We start from the raw sequence: 15,448 nt of genomic DNA, 5'->3' as shown, positions 1-15,448 counted from the left end.
CGCTAATGCACATTTTTCTCAGAATCTCAAATTAGTTGCCTGATAAACAACGTCACCCTTCAGATATAAAAGGCACTTGCTCAACCCACCACAAAGCAATGGTCAGTTTGTAATGTGCTTGGTGCTGAGTTTGCTTTGGTTATCTTCTTGATTTATAAGTCAGTTTGACAGTTTTATTTAAATATCGCCCGCCTCACACCTCGCTCGGCTTCACGTTGTTGAATCCAAAGCTTTCAGAATCAATGGAATCTCCCGCGATGAAGTTAACTCCGAGGGCCTTTCACTCACTCACCGCAGGCAGGTTGGTGGTCTTTCTGTCTTATACCGACTCCTCTCCGGCCTTGCTCCCCCAGCTCTCTCTGGGCTATGTCCCCCAAATATTCCTTCAGGTCGCACAAGATCTGCCAGCAACCCTCTTATGGTTGAACTGCCAAAATCTAGGCTCTCTGCTCACCTTCACTCCTTCATTCCTCTTTTCTCCCGCCTCTGGAACAAACTCCCTCACTCTCTTCATGCCCACTCCTCCCTCCAGGTCTTTAAAACAGCTGTTCACCACCATCTCTTATCTTCCCCCATCCAAAACCTTGATCTTTTCTACCCCTGCTAATTTCACCCCAGATCCACTTTTTAGAAATACCAACTTCTTTCCTGGAAGTCCTTGCAGTGTCCTTGTGTTTTATACTTCTCCCACCCCCTCCCCTTCTCACGCCTCCTCCCCCCAAGCCCTCTCCCTCCCACAGATCTCCCAATGTCCCTGCTCTCAAATGCTGTGTTGGTGTGCTTCCCCTTCTCTCCCCATCTTGTCTACCGCTCCCCTTATTATATGTTTTATGAGTCTGTTTGATTTTTTTGTGTGATAAATGTTAGCTCTTTCACGAGCCTCGATCCTGTATACAAAAAAAAAAGAAAAAGAAAGGAAAAGAACTGTAGTTTGTCTCAGTTTGTAAGATGAAGCAGCGCTGCTCATCCATCTCACAGGGCTTTCCATGATGGGTTGAATGACCAGCAGAATTGTAGGTTGGCCCAGAATATCAGTGTTGTACCTGATGGTAGAATAATGCGACCTAATTAGATACTGCGGCAGTCATATGGATGTGACTGAAGCCACAGAATATTCAACCAGTGTATTCAATAGCAGTGTCCATGTGTTTTATACCTCTCCCACCCCTCCACCCCCCCTTCCCATGCCTCCTCCCCCCAAGCCCCCTCCCTCCCCCAGATCTCCCGATGTCCCTGCTTCCTGCTGTTGTACTTGTGTGCTTCCGTCTCTCTCCCCATCTTGTCTCCCGCTCCCTTTATTGTATGTATTGTGTGACCGTTATTTTTTTTTGTGATTAATGTTAGCTCTTACACGAGCTTTGATCTTGTATCCAAAAAAATATTTAAAATGTGAGGGGTTCATACCGAAACAATTTGTACTTAAGGGGAGAATGCAAATTTGTCTGTATTGTCCACATTGAGAATATTCAACTTAATATTTTGGAAACTAACATCAATAAGCCAAGTGCTCATGTTCCGTGGATGAATTCTCCGCTTCTGCTGAGTTTAGGGCAAGATCATACCATATCTTTGTTTAACTTGTTCTCATTCACTCAAGCGATCCAAATAAATGTTCCTATAAAACCTTTTATAAAACTTCCATCTGTTTTTTTTTTGTTTGTTTTGTTACCACATAGTCATTGAGTAAATAAGTGGCTTTTAGTTACCCTGCATCCACGAAGCGAAAAGTGGTGTTAAGCAATTGGTTTCCTTTGTCTGTTTGTCTGTCTGTCTGTCTGTCTACAAACATCTGTTTTAGTCTAGTAGGAAGACTAGGTCCCCCTGCACCCCCCGGAGATATACTTCTAATCAGTGTTTCTAGATTGGAAAAAATGTGTAGAAAATGACTAGCTATGGCCCCAAGCTGAAAAAATGTCCCACATACCATTTGTATGCAAATTACTGCTGCAAATTTTATGCAAAATTATGCAAATTTTATGCAAATTTTTGATGAGGAGTAGAGTTGAGGGGTCTTTGAGGGCTTCATCGAGGTGCTCTCGGTTGCAAGACTGGGTCATTCTGAGAAGCACAGCAGGGTCAGAGATCATGATGTTCTCCTCCTCAGTGAATCTCTCCATCAACAGCCTCTCCATTGCCTCACACACTGTTTTGAGGCAAAAGAGGGACTTTGCGTAGGCCTTTCCACTGAGAACACCTTTGAGAGATCCACTTGTTACTAGTTGTGCCTCAAAGAGAATCTCTGCATATCCAGAACCACGCATCTTGTGTCCAGTGAGCATCCCGATGTAGTTCATGGATGTGTGGAAGGGTCCAATCGTTACTACATGACTAGCAAATTCATTTGGCCAGCGCCAGATGATGGGAAGGGCTTTCATGCAGACACCCAGATCAAATGTATTCAGGACCCATCTCTGACCCACCTCAGCAGTTGCTGCCTCGGAACGCTTCAGTAGCTCACGAACAACTGCGTTGTCTGTGATCGGTTGGTGGATAGGCGTGCAGTAGTCGACTGTTGATTTGCTGGGTGGGGGAGAACCAGTTGCAGAGGTGAAACCCCCTAGCCCAGGCACAGGCTGCAGGCCATTGCCATGCCATGCAGGCACCAGGCACAGACCGATCACAGACAACGCAGTTGTTCGTGAGCTACTGAAGCGTTCCGAGGCAGCAACTGCTGAGGTGGGTCAGAGATGGGTCCTGAATACATTTGATCTGGGTGTCTGCATGAAAGCCCTTCCCATCATCTGGCGCTGGCCAAATGAATTTGCTAGTCATGTAGTAACGATTGGACCCTTCCACACATCCATGAACTACATCGGGATGCTCACTGGACACAAGATGCGTGGTTCTGGATATGCAGAGATTCTCTTTGAGGCACAACTAGTAACAAGTGGATCTCTCAAAGGTGTTCTCAGTGGAAAGGCCTACGCAAAGTCCCTCTTTTGCCTCAAAACAGTGTGTGAGGCAATGGAGAGGCTGTTGATGGAGAGATTCACTGAGGAGGAGAACATCATGATCTCTGACCCTGCTGTGCTTCTCAGAATGACCCAGTCTTGCAACCGAGAGCACCTCGATGAAGCCCTCAAAGACCCCTCAACTCTACTCCTCATCAAAAATTTGCATAAAATTTGCATAATTTTGCATAAAATTTGCAGCAGTAATTTGCATACAAATGGTATGTGGGACATTTTTTCAGCTTGGGGCCATAGCTAGTCATTTTCTACACATTTTTTCCAATCTAGAAACACTGATTAGAAGTATATCTCCGGGGGGTGCAGGGGGACCTAGTCTTCCTACTAGACTATTTATGATCGAGGAACAACTTGATTTCAATTGAATGTTATATTTTGAAAACGAATCGGAAAACAAATCTGTAAGTTAACAGTAATTTGCCTCTGAATTTGTCCCAATCACCCATGCATAGAGAGGAGTAAGATAATATTTTTACTCTGCCTGCATGGCAATCAAACAAAATTGAAAATCATTCCAAGCAGGAAGCTTACTGTTTTTAAGGACGTCATCAAGGACACAAAAACAGGTACAAACTACAACGGCACTCAGTAGAGAGCATACATCTGCCAGGTGAGCATTTTACGTTTTGTATCCCAGATTAGACCAGAGAATCACAATACAGAATCACATTTAATCAAAATCATTCGTCCACAACTTTTTGAGATATCCTGCTTTGTATCGTTTTTGGCCCTATCTCCCAATGGAGAAGAATCACTTAAAAAATTATACTAGCCAGATCCGTATCCGAATATTCACCAAAATTGAATCGATTCTGCCTTGTCACACACCCAACCTGTCCACCAGGTTTTGGCCAAATCCGTCCATAGCTTTTTGAGATATCCTGCGATAGAGCCAAAAACGATACATCTCACAATGATGAAGAATCACTTTAAAATTCTAGTAGCCGGATCCGAATCTGGATCTTCATCAAAATCTAATAATTTCGTGTCCTTGTCACATGCGCTACATTTCTTCCAAATGTCGTCCGAATCCGTCCACAACTTTTTGAGATATCTTGTTCACAAACGGACAAACGGACAGACAGACAGACAGGGGTGAAAACATAACCTCCATCCACCTTTGGTGGTGGAGGTAATAAAAAATTATAACATGTTAAATAAGGAGGTATAAAAGTAGAACACTGTAGAACACACTGTTATACCTGAACACTGTAGAACACAGATTGCCCTTTTCCATTTTCAAAACCCTTCCGTTTAGCAGTACTTGCACAAACTATTACGACCAATCAAATTTGCCGCTCGTAGACCCTGCCCATGTCCTTGTTACTGGTGTGTTTGAAATGAAATAGCATAAGAAATACAACGAAAGGATTTAAACCATTTTCAGAGGCCTAATTTTGTGTAAACATCTGCAATTCTTGCACCATTACTTTACAAAAGCAGAACGGAAAACTATAACCACAAAATAGGACAGTACGACCCTTTGTATCTATTTTGTATACGCAGCCCCTTACAGGCAGCAATGCTGAAGAAGAAGAAGAACTCTACTTTTGCATCTTCAGATGCAATGGGCTGTCAAAGCAATTTCCTAGGGTAGTGGGCACAACCTGGTCAGAGTGCCAATCTGACGCAAGATATTCCAATGGTTCATTATTCTCAGTAAGCTGGTGCTCATTTTGCCCAACTCAGAAGGAGTGACAGGCTGAGTCAACCCACCTAGTTTTAATTCAACGGAATGACAGAGGCTTGAACTCAGGACCTCAAGCCAGCAACGTTAACCGTTAAGCTAACTAACACCAGGCTTCAGCAATAGTTAAGGAGTGAATAATTCCTTCATCCTCACCTTAATTTAATTCACAGTCCAGATGTTTCATGAAAGAGTTAGTGGATGTTAAGCTGGTTGTTCCATCAGCCAATACAGTATTCGCATGTTGATTGAAGACTCCAAAGTAAAAAATAAAAAACCATAAAAACCTTGCTTGTACCCTGGCAACGTTTCTAATTGTCCCCCGTCGCAACGCGGAGCGAAAGGGGGACAATGGTTTTCCCCTCAGTCCGTCCGTCCGTCCGTGCGTGTGTGTGTGCATGCGTGCATGCGTAAGCGAAGAACCGCATTCGAATTTGGTGTGTGGGTGCAACCCACGTCAAAATCCAAGATGGCTGCCGCCATGTATGTCTGATTCCATGTATGTCTGAACCTTGTGAGTGGAATATCTTGAAAAATAAGCGAAGTACCAACTTCTAATCTGGTGTGTGGGTGTATCTAGGCACAAGGAAGAACGCTATTGAAAATTTGGTCGCCACGTCAAAATCCAAGATGGCCGCCACCATATATATGTCTGAACCTTGTGAGCGAAATATCTTGAAAAATAAGCGAAGTACCAACTTCTAATCTGGTGTGTGGGTGTATCTGGGCATAAGGAAGAACCCTATTGAAAATTGGGTCGCCACGTCAAAATCCAAGATGGCCGCCGCCATGTATGTCTGAACCTTGTGAGCTGAATATCCTGAAAAATAAGCGACGTACCAACTTCTAATCTGGTGTGTGGGTGTATCTAGGCACAAGGAAGAACGCTGTTTAAAATTGGGTCGCCACGTCAAAATCCAAGATGGCCGCCGCCATGTATGTCTGAACCTTGTGAGCTGAATATCCTGAAAAATAAGCGACGTACCAACTTCTAATCTGGTGTGTGGGTGTACCTAGGCACAAGGAAGAACGCTGTTTAAAATTGGGTCGCCACGTCAAAATCCAAGATGGCCGCCGCCATGTATGTCTGAACCTTGTGAGCGGAATATCTTGAAAAATAAGCGAAGTACCAACTTCTAATCTGGTGAGTGGTTGTATCTAGGCATAAGGAAGAACGCTATTGAAAATTGGATCACCACGTCAAAATCCAAGATGGCTGCCACCATATATATGTCTGAACCTTGTGAACGAAATATCTTGAAAAATAAGCGAAGTACCAACTTCTAATTTGGTGTGTGGGTGTATCTAGGCATAAGGAAGAACCCTATTGAAAATTGGGTCTCCACGTCAAAATCCAAGATGGCCGCCACTATATATATGTCTGAACCTTGTGAGCGAAATATCTTGAAAAATAAACGAACTACTAACTTCTAATCTGGTGTGTGGGTGTATCTAGGCACAAGGAAGAACCCTATTGAAAATTGGGTCTCCACGTCAAAATCCAAGATGGCCGCCACCATATATATGTCTGAACCTTGTGAGCGAAATATCTTGAAAAATAAGAGAAGTACCAACTTCTAATCTGGTGTGTGGGTGTATCTAGGCATAAGGAAGAACGCTATTGGAAATTGGGTCGCCACTTCAAAATCCAAGAGGGCCGCCTCCATGTATGTCTGAACCTTGTGAGCGAAATATCATATCGTAGCATGTTTTCTGCGTCTTCCACTTTGTCAACTCACATCACTTCCCCGACAGGGGGACCTAGGCGTAAAGCTTGTTCTTGTCCTTATCTACTGTAGCATGATACTCACTTCTTTCGCACTTTCCGATTCCTAGTGTCCTCTGTTCTTTGTGATACTTCAACCTCAGAATTTTTTTTTTTTTTCCGTATCGTTTTTATCATATTGGTATTTTATTGGTCATATTGGTATGTCGGTTTATCGGTATTTTCTTTATCGATTGGCATCTCAGCCACACTTCAGTAATGATGTAATAAAAGCTGATCAATTTCATACCTGAATGCTGTCATCAAATAGGGCTGGCAGGATGGCATAGAGGTATACGCACACTCGCCTCTAAACTGTCTAGCTTGAGTTTGATTCCAGACCCAGCTATAAACTGTTTACCAGACAGGGTGAGTCATCAGTGTGTGTGTGTGTGTGTGTGTGTGTGTGTGTGTGTGTGTGTGTGTGTGTGTGTGTGTGTGTGTGTGTGTGTGTGTGTGTGTGTGTGTGTGTGTGTGTGTGTGTGTGTGTGTGTGTGTGTGTGTGTGTGTGTGTGTCGTCCCTCGGATGGACGTTAAATTTGGTGTTTCGCCTACCAGCATTAGTTTGTGCATGTTAAGATGCCACGGTAAATTATTCGAATAGTAGGTGAGCTATTGCTCTCTCCCTGGAACAAATTCCAAATTCCTACCCTAACCTCAGTTGAACGTCATGCCTGGCCAGCCGGTTGGTGAGGCCAAGCTTCTCCCGGTTAACCCTACAAGAACCTGGGAACATTTGTGGCCATTAAGAAGATGAAGACTACTGTGGTCACATATGCATTTTATAGAGCTATATTTAGCCAACTGTAAATACATGACAAAACTACAACAGAACTCGGTAGAGCACGTCCTCCACCAGGTCTACATTTTGCACCAGGTTTGCTGAACAGTTTACATTTTGTATCCCACTGATAGGCCGGATCTGCATCTGGACATGAACTAAAATTTCATCGATTCGTCCTTATCACACACACCCATCCTATCCACCAAGTTTCATCCGAATCCGTCCATAACCTTTGAGATATCCTGCTCAAAGACAGACAAACAAACAGGGGAGAAAACAACCTCTATCCACTTTAGGTGGTGGGGTAATAATAATACAACTAAAACGTAAACTAAAACGCATCGAGCATCATGCATCATGTAACGCATCATGCATCATGCATATATTACAAACGCATCATGTAATATAAACTAAAACGCATCGAGCCGTAGTCCCCATTTGATATGGTTTCAAAACCATATTACCTTCAGCCCAGCAGCCATAAACAACTTTAGCCATCCACACTACATGAGCAGAAAACTCAAAGTATGGTTACTTTAATGGAATTGTATTTCTTTTCAGCACTGATCTTTGTGGTTGATAAATCAGATGAGGTTCAAACCGTCCTTTGGTGCTTTCTTTCGTGGTGCTAGAAAGCCCTGTAATGACTTCCTGAAGTACAAGATGCTAGACAAATGTAGTGACCAAATCCTGAATTGCTTCTGGTTCTACAGAGGTTAAATTTAGTGTTTTATTTTTATACGGAGGTGCTTTTGTTCATATATGTTTTTACTTTTGGTCATATCTGTACGTGCAGGGCACTGGAAAAGGGTCACTGTGGTGTGTGGACTCCGAGTACAGGCCTGGACTCCTGCAGACCCTGGGCAAGGCCTCTTGCCCATTCTACGCGCAGATCTTTCGTGCACCGCTCTCATCCACGAAATGCCGGTAAAACTATTTCCCACCCAAACAAACAGCTAATTCCGAAAATGGAGTTTTGTTGATTTAACATTCACATGGAATATTTTTCAAATGTAAGGTGATGACCTAGTGGTGAGACCACGGCATTGGTATCTCAGATATTATGGGTTAAAAAGTCATCTAAAGGCAGCAATATGAAAGACTTGAATTTTAAGCTTCTGGAAACTGGGCTAGTTTAATAGATCCAACATGATGTTAACGATATATGTGTGTGTGTGTGTGTGTGTGTGTGTGTGTGTGTGTGTGTGTGTGTGTGTGTGTGTGTGTGTGTGTGTGTGTGTGTGTGTGTGTGTGTGTGTGTGTGTGTATGTATGTATGTATATATGTATATATATATATATATATATATATATATATATATATATATATATATATACTGTATATATATATATATATCCCTACTGTGTGGTTTAAAATTCTAAAACCAAGTCCTGTATAGAGTAAAATTATTGAACTTGGAAAATGGTGAGCCTCTGAACATTCCTTTATACTGTTATTTGTACAAGGGGTACATAAGATGACTGCTCACTGACCTCACCACACACACATATGGCTCCACCCTTGAGTGACTGAATCAATGGTACTAGGCAATGATACTGTTGGGTGTAGAAGATCCCATTATCCAGTTCGTACCTAAACAAATGGTCATATTACCTGGCTTCCTTGATAGCAGAATGAGAAAAAGACAGTTCCACACTGATAGCTAACAATTTGATTCTGGAGCGATGGACTAAACTTCCAGGGCAGTGTGGACTCATGTCAAACTAGACGGTATTCATGGAATACTTATCCCTGCAGTCTTACAAACTTGTAATTGCATCTATCTACACTTCTGAGGTAAATGTGTACAAATTATACTTTGAAAAGTCTGCTATAAAGTACATTCATAAGCCTTTACGAAGTAGCTTTTAATCTCGTTCTCGAGTGTTTTCATAACTACCAAGGCTGATAAAGATGTCAGAATAGGTTGCTAAAGTATAAATGGGGAGAACCCAAATTGTACTTCTTTTTCACTTTTTTTTTATCAGCCAAGCACAATAAAGGCTGAGGCAGTTACAATGATTCTAATTTCACACGATTTTCGATGTATACTCAATATGCGCTATATCAAATGGTCGTGCAACATGTGGTAAAGTTTCAATTTCTTCTGTTGAACGGTTTTTGATGTACGCTCAATATGTGCTATATCAAATGGTCATATAACATGTGGTAAAGTTTAAATTTATTCTGTTGAACGGTTTTTGATGTATGCTCAATATGTGCTATATCAAATGGTCATATAACATGTGGTAAAGTTTCCATTTCCTCCGTTGAACGGTTTTCAATGTACACTCTTAACAAAGTGCAGACACGTTGCTTAACCGCGCTTTTTACTTCATGAGCACGAGTTAATAATAATTAATAGTGAGGCTGTCATAATTATATGTTAGGGTGAAGGGAATACCAGATCCATGGGACAACATGGCACTCTACACTGAACATCTCTGTTAATGTTTGATTGTGTGCATAGAGACAAAAAGGTAAGTGTGCAGATAGATATAGCATTTTGTATTATATATATCTATCTATAATTCCAGTAATCTCTGTGTGTTTGTTTGTTTGTACGTTTGTACGTTTGTTTGTCTGTGACCGCTGTTTCTCGACAACCACGGGTCCGATATACTTTAAACTTGCCAGGTATATTGCTGGGGACCCGAGGATGTGCCTTTTCAAGGTTTCATATTAATCGGACAATTACTTACCGAGCTATGTCCAAAAAACGATTCAACCAATCAGAGAGCAGCGAGCTATCGCGTGTGCCGAACGTGGCGGACACACTCTGCCTCGGATGGCACATTTGAGAGCGTATTCATTTATTTCCCGTCGGCAAACTATGTTGGCGCTATGTTGGCGTTAAACGATGTTTTAAAACTAATTAAAACCCCGGGGGGATTGTCACTGTACTCGCAAGCCGTTCGCCGTTCGCTTTGGCGTTGCGAATGGACCAAAACATTTCATGCACCAAACCATTTCATGTAAAGCGTTCGCCGTTCGCTTTGGCGTTGCGAATGGACCAAAACATTTCATGGACCAAACCATTTCATGTAAATAGAGGGGGGGATATAATTTTAGATATAGATATAGTACGGGCATGCCCTAGTATATATAAATACAGACTTGGCATTTAATATGGAATATTTTTTTTTCTTGACTTGGGTTTACTTTCTGAACTCAGTATATCAATCTGGTGAGTTTCTTTTACCCTTCGGTGATGTCTTTGTTGAAAGAACCATGTCACTGATTGTCTTTCGCAGCAAGAAGTCAATAACATGATTATATCACAGGTGGCATGACAAAATGTAAGGACAGGTACATTTGACGATTGGCTTCACAATCGGGTATATAAGGGTTGTTGCGTTCTGTATTAGTGGAAAACAACTGCTGCATGTCTACAAAAGTTATTGCCACTTCCTCTGGAGATGGTCCGTCAACTTGACAATGCTGTTTGTCATGGAGTAGTGGCTTTACGAAATTCTGGCATGAAACAGCGTGGTATTGCTCGGCAGTATGGCATCACTCAAGGTCAGGTGTCAAAGATCCTGAAACGAAATGCTCAGAGGGGTGTCCCTACTCCAATACCGAGGCCAGGACGTCCACGCAGAACCACAAGGAGAGATGATCACCAGCTGCACCGGTTAGTCTGCAATGGGCGTACCAAGTCAGCTAATCGGCTTAGGGCTGAGTGGCAGCAACTGACAAATGTGCCTGTATCCAGAAGGCTAGTCAACCAACGACTGGTTCAAGCAGGCTATCGTGCCAGGCATCCCCTGAGAAAGCCATGCCTGACCAGACACCACAGCCAGCGCCAATTGCAGTGGGCCAGAGAGCACCGTCAATGGCAGCCAGGACACTGGAATCACGTGACCTGCAGTGACGAGTCTAGATTTCTGGTCTATCGTCAAGATGGCCGCGTCCGAGTGCACAGACAAGTGCATGAAGCCCACAACGAAGATTGTATAGTGCCAAGAGTCTGAGCTGGAGGTGGCGGGGTGACCGTTTGGGCTGCTTTTCATGCAGGGGGCAAAACTGACCTGGTTGTTCTGAATGGAAACCTGAACCAGTTCAAGTACAGGGTCATTCTGGAAGAAACATTGCTTCCATTTGCTCGTGCAGCCTTTCGAGGACACTTTGTCTTCCAAGATGACAATTCACGGCCTCATCGTGCTCGCATGATCCAACACTTTCTTGCTGACCGTGGTGTAGAGCATATGGAGTGGCCTGCCATGTCCCCGGATATGAATCCGATAGAGAACTTGTGGGCAGAATTAACGCGTCAAATCGACAACTTTGACCCGCAGCCTACCTCTGTGCGTGAATTGCAGCAGGCTATTGTCACTGCATGGCAAGCGATTCCTGTCCAAACCTTGGCAAATCTCGTGAACAGCATGCTTCGACGTGTACGTGCTCTCCTGAATGCTCGTGGGGGTTACACGAAGTAATGAACTGTAATTTTACTGTCCGTAATCCCAGTCATAATTTAGCTTTTGTTTTTGTTGAAAAAAAATTTGGCTAATGTGCAAAATAAAGAGATACTTCTGGAAAACGTACAGAAGTGTAACACAGTACTGTCCGTGAATTGAGTTCGATATCAGTTTACATCACTTTCAAGGATCAATGTATTTGCTTTGAAATGTCAAATGTGGTTTTTGTTTCTTTTAAAGGTCACATTAACAAAATCTAGAATAATTTCAACATAATTCCAATGAACTTTTGGTTCTAAGTCATCTTGAAAAGTAAGTTCACCCCCACAAAAAAAATATTCCATATTAAATGCCAAGTCTATGTATATATATATATATATATATATATATATATATATATATATATATATATATATATATATATATATATATATATATATATATATAATATATATATATACATATATATATATATACATATATACAGTGAAACCTTGACTTACGAGTTTAATTCGTTCTGTGACCGAGCTCGTAACTCAATTTGCTCGTTTCTCAAATTAAATTTCCCCATTAAAATGAATTGAAATGCTATTAATCCGTTCCAGCGCCCCAAAAACCACACCAATTTTTTTTGAAATATACAGTATATATATAAATATCTCGCGCTTTATATTTCACCTGTATGCAGCATACAAGTTGGCAGGATGGCCTGGACTGGAGGTACGCACACTTGACTCTAAACTGTCCAGCCTGGGTTTGAATCCCGACCCAGCTATAACCTGTCATGTCGGTGTTTCACAGGCAGGGTGATTCATCAATGTGCGTACCGCTAAACTGGGCGCCCCGTTTGCGTCCCATTAGTTGTTGGATGTTAAGGATCTGTGTAGTGTTCTGGTAGTGTTCTGGGCCCTGTGCTATTTCTGGTCTTCATCAATGACGTCATCGAAATGAGGATCTGTGTAGTGTTCTGGTAGTGTTCTGGGCCCTGTGCTATTTCTGGTCTTCATCAATGACCTCATCGAAATGACCTCATCAATGACCCATCGAAAACCTTGATCTTTTCTACCCCCGGTAATTCACCCCAGAGTCCTTGCAGTGTTCATATGTTTTATTCCTCTCCCACCTCCCCCCAAGTCCTCCCGATGTCCCTGCTCTCAAATGTTGTGTTTGTGTCCTTCCCCCTCTCTCCCCATCTTGTCTGCCGCTCCCCTTGTTTTTTGTGTTTTGTGTGTCGGTTTGTCTTTTTGTGTGATTAATGTTAGCTCTTTCACGAGCCTCGATCTTGTATACAAAAGAAAAAAAAAACAAAATCTGACCGTGTCTTCCACAAAGAGAAGGCGAGCTATCGCCGGCACTCTGAACAAGTTGTGGCCTGGCATGCTCTTCTCCTCTGCCGTTATATACGTCCTCCTCGGCATCTTTTTCCAGAAGAGCCCTGTCTCGTCACAGTTGAAGATTTGCTGGGGGATGTATCCTTCAGCTTCTATCAGTTCGGCAAAAGTTATAAAAAATCTTCAGCTGCCTTCACATCCGAGCTTGCTGCCTCACCATGCCTGACGACGGAGTGAATGCCGGTCCTCTTCTTAAAATTATCAAACCATCCCCGACTGGCTTTGAATGACTTCCGATGCCTCGTCCGTTGATGTTCCCGCCGTCTGCTGCACCAAATCCCCGTAAATGTCTCGGGCCTTCTCACACATGATGCTCTCGGTCACGGTATCTCCTGCGAGCTGCTTCTCCATCAACCACACAAACAACAACTTCTCCATCTCTTCATGGACAGAGGTCCGGAGCTTTGAAATAATCTTAACGCCCTTGGCTGGCGTTATAGCCTTTATCGACTCCTTCTGCTTCAAAATCGTACATATCGTAGAAGTACTACGATCGTACTGCCTCGCCAAGTCGACAACACGCACACACACCTCGCTCATGTTTTTCGACGATTGCGTGTTTTATATCCAAGCACATCATCCTCTTCTTCTTCTTCTCAGTACTGCCCTTGGCACTCAATTTCTTAGGACCCATGGTTAAAACTAAGAAATTTTCCAAAATAACCAAAATGCGAAAACAAAGCAGCAGCGATATACGGCAGAGATGCTTGCACGGCAAGATAACCACGTGACCGGAACGCTCGTTGGGCCACCTAGTGGCGGGTGGCGTAAACTCGTAATTCAGATCTCGGCTCGCATCTCAAAGCAAAAAAACCGCCCGAGCCACGGCTCGTATCTCGGAAAACTCGTAAGTTGGTGCACTCGTAAGTCAAGGTTTCACTGTATATATATACATATATATATATATACATATATATATATATATATATATATACATATATATATATATATATACATATATATATATATATATATATATATATATATATATATATATATATACACATATATATATACATATATATATATATATATATATATATATATATATATATATATATATATATATATATATATATATATATATATATATATATATACGTATATCTGTACTTATATATAAAATGTTATTTATAGATAGATATAGCAGATAGATATAGCTGAGCACAGGCCTGTCCGCATCTGTTTGTATTCAGACATCTTCTTCTGTATGCTCAAAATAACGAAAATGGTTAAAAAAAAAAATACCAAATGAAAATTGATGATTTCATGCAGCCTTGACCTTTGCGCTTTTTATCTAAAAAATCATTAGCTTTTGATTGCTGAACCAATTCAGTGACCCCATATGCAAATTCTTAAAATTTCAGGTTAATCGGATGAAAATTGACGATTTTATGTGACACTGACCTTTGACCTTTTGACTAAATTATTAATTTACCTTTTCCATTTTCTCATAATAAACGTTTGTTGAAAATTTGATGACACAACTAAAATAGTAAATTGAAATTTCACGTCAATTGGATGAAAATTTATGATTTTAGGTGTTGCTGACTTTTGACCTTTTGACTAAATTATTAACGTGTCTTCTCCATATTCTCACAATAACGTTTTTATGAAAATTTGATGACAAAACTCAAACCGTAAATTGAAATCTCAGGTCAATGTCAATTGGATGAAACTGAATGATCTTATGTGACGCTGACCTTTGACCTTTTGTCGCAATTATTAATTTGCCTTCTCCATATTATCATAATAAAGTTTTGGTGAAAATTTGATGACAAGAAATAGCTCACATGGTAAAAAAAATTATGGCCCGGACAGACGCACATCGACACAGAAGTGAAAACCAGCGGTTTCGCCGGAAAAGTGGAAATAGGAGACAGATGGGTGGACAGGTAGATGGATGGTGCATGATCACAAGACCTCATCTCATGATGATGACGATGACAATTCCAGATAGGCTAATAAAATGAACAAAAATATAGTCCCATTAACCATCTAGGAAACAATGAGTTGGGTCAGCAGAGAAGGACAATGTGTGGTTTTAATATTGGTTTTAAAATGTTATTTACACATGTAAATTGAAACCACAATTGATCAAATGATATCCAAATAACCATCATTATGATTTGATGTACAGTATTTTACTTGAGGTCCAACGAGATAATGTACAGGGTGGCCTGAAAGTTGCTTTACCCCCTCCCCCACCCCTCTCTCCCCTCATGTTATACAGTATATATCATACTGAAGTATTATGTTGGTGATTCGTGTTCTACACTCCAAGTATATAATTAAATTTAAATACAGGTTTAAAGAAGTTTAATGCATTTAAATAAATAAATTCTAGGTTTTACCGCCGTGTTTACCAGTGTCTACTACATCACCTTATCTAACGCGTTACATTAGTTCTTCCTGTCTGTTTGTTCTTTCG

At 41.5% G+C, this 15,448-nt stretch overlaps 1 protein-coding gene across 2 annotated transcripts in view; it reads left to right on the top strand.

Annotated features, from left to right (window-relative positions):
• Nucleotides 1-15,448, top strand: part of LOC137431993 (uncharacterized) — a 165,718-nt gene that overhangs the window by 64,839 nt on the left and 85,431 nt on the right. For both annotated transcript variants that reach the window (XM_068123756.2, XM_068123757.2), the window contains one exon: nucleotides 8,002-8,132. In XM_068123756.2, coding sequence (XP_067979857.1) covers nucleotides 8,002-8,132 — 131 coding nt within the window. The remainder of the gene's footprint in view (nucleotides 1-8,001; nucleotides 8,133-15,448) is intronic.

Source organism: Myxine glutinosa, chromosome 1 (genome assembly GCF_964187855.1).
Source record: "Myxine glutinosa chromosome 1, kmMyxGlut1.1, whole genome shotgun sequence".
NCBI lineage: Eukaryota > Metazoa > Chordata > Myxini > Myxiniformes > Myxinidae > Myxine > Myxine glutinosa.
Note: the sequence above shows the minus strand (reverse complement) of the source record. Positions and strands in the feature narration are given on the sequence as shown.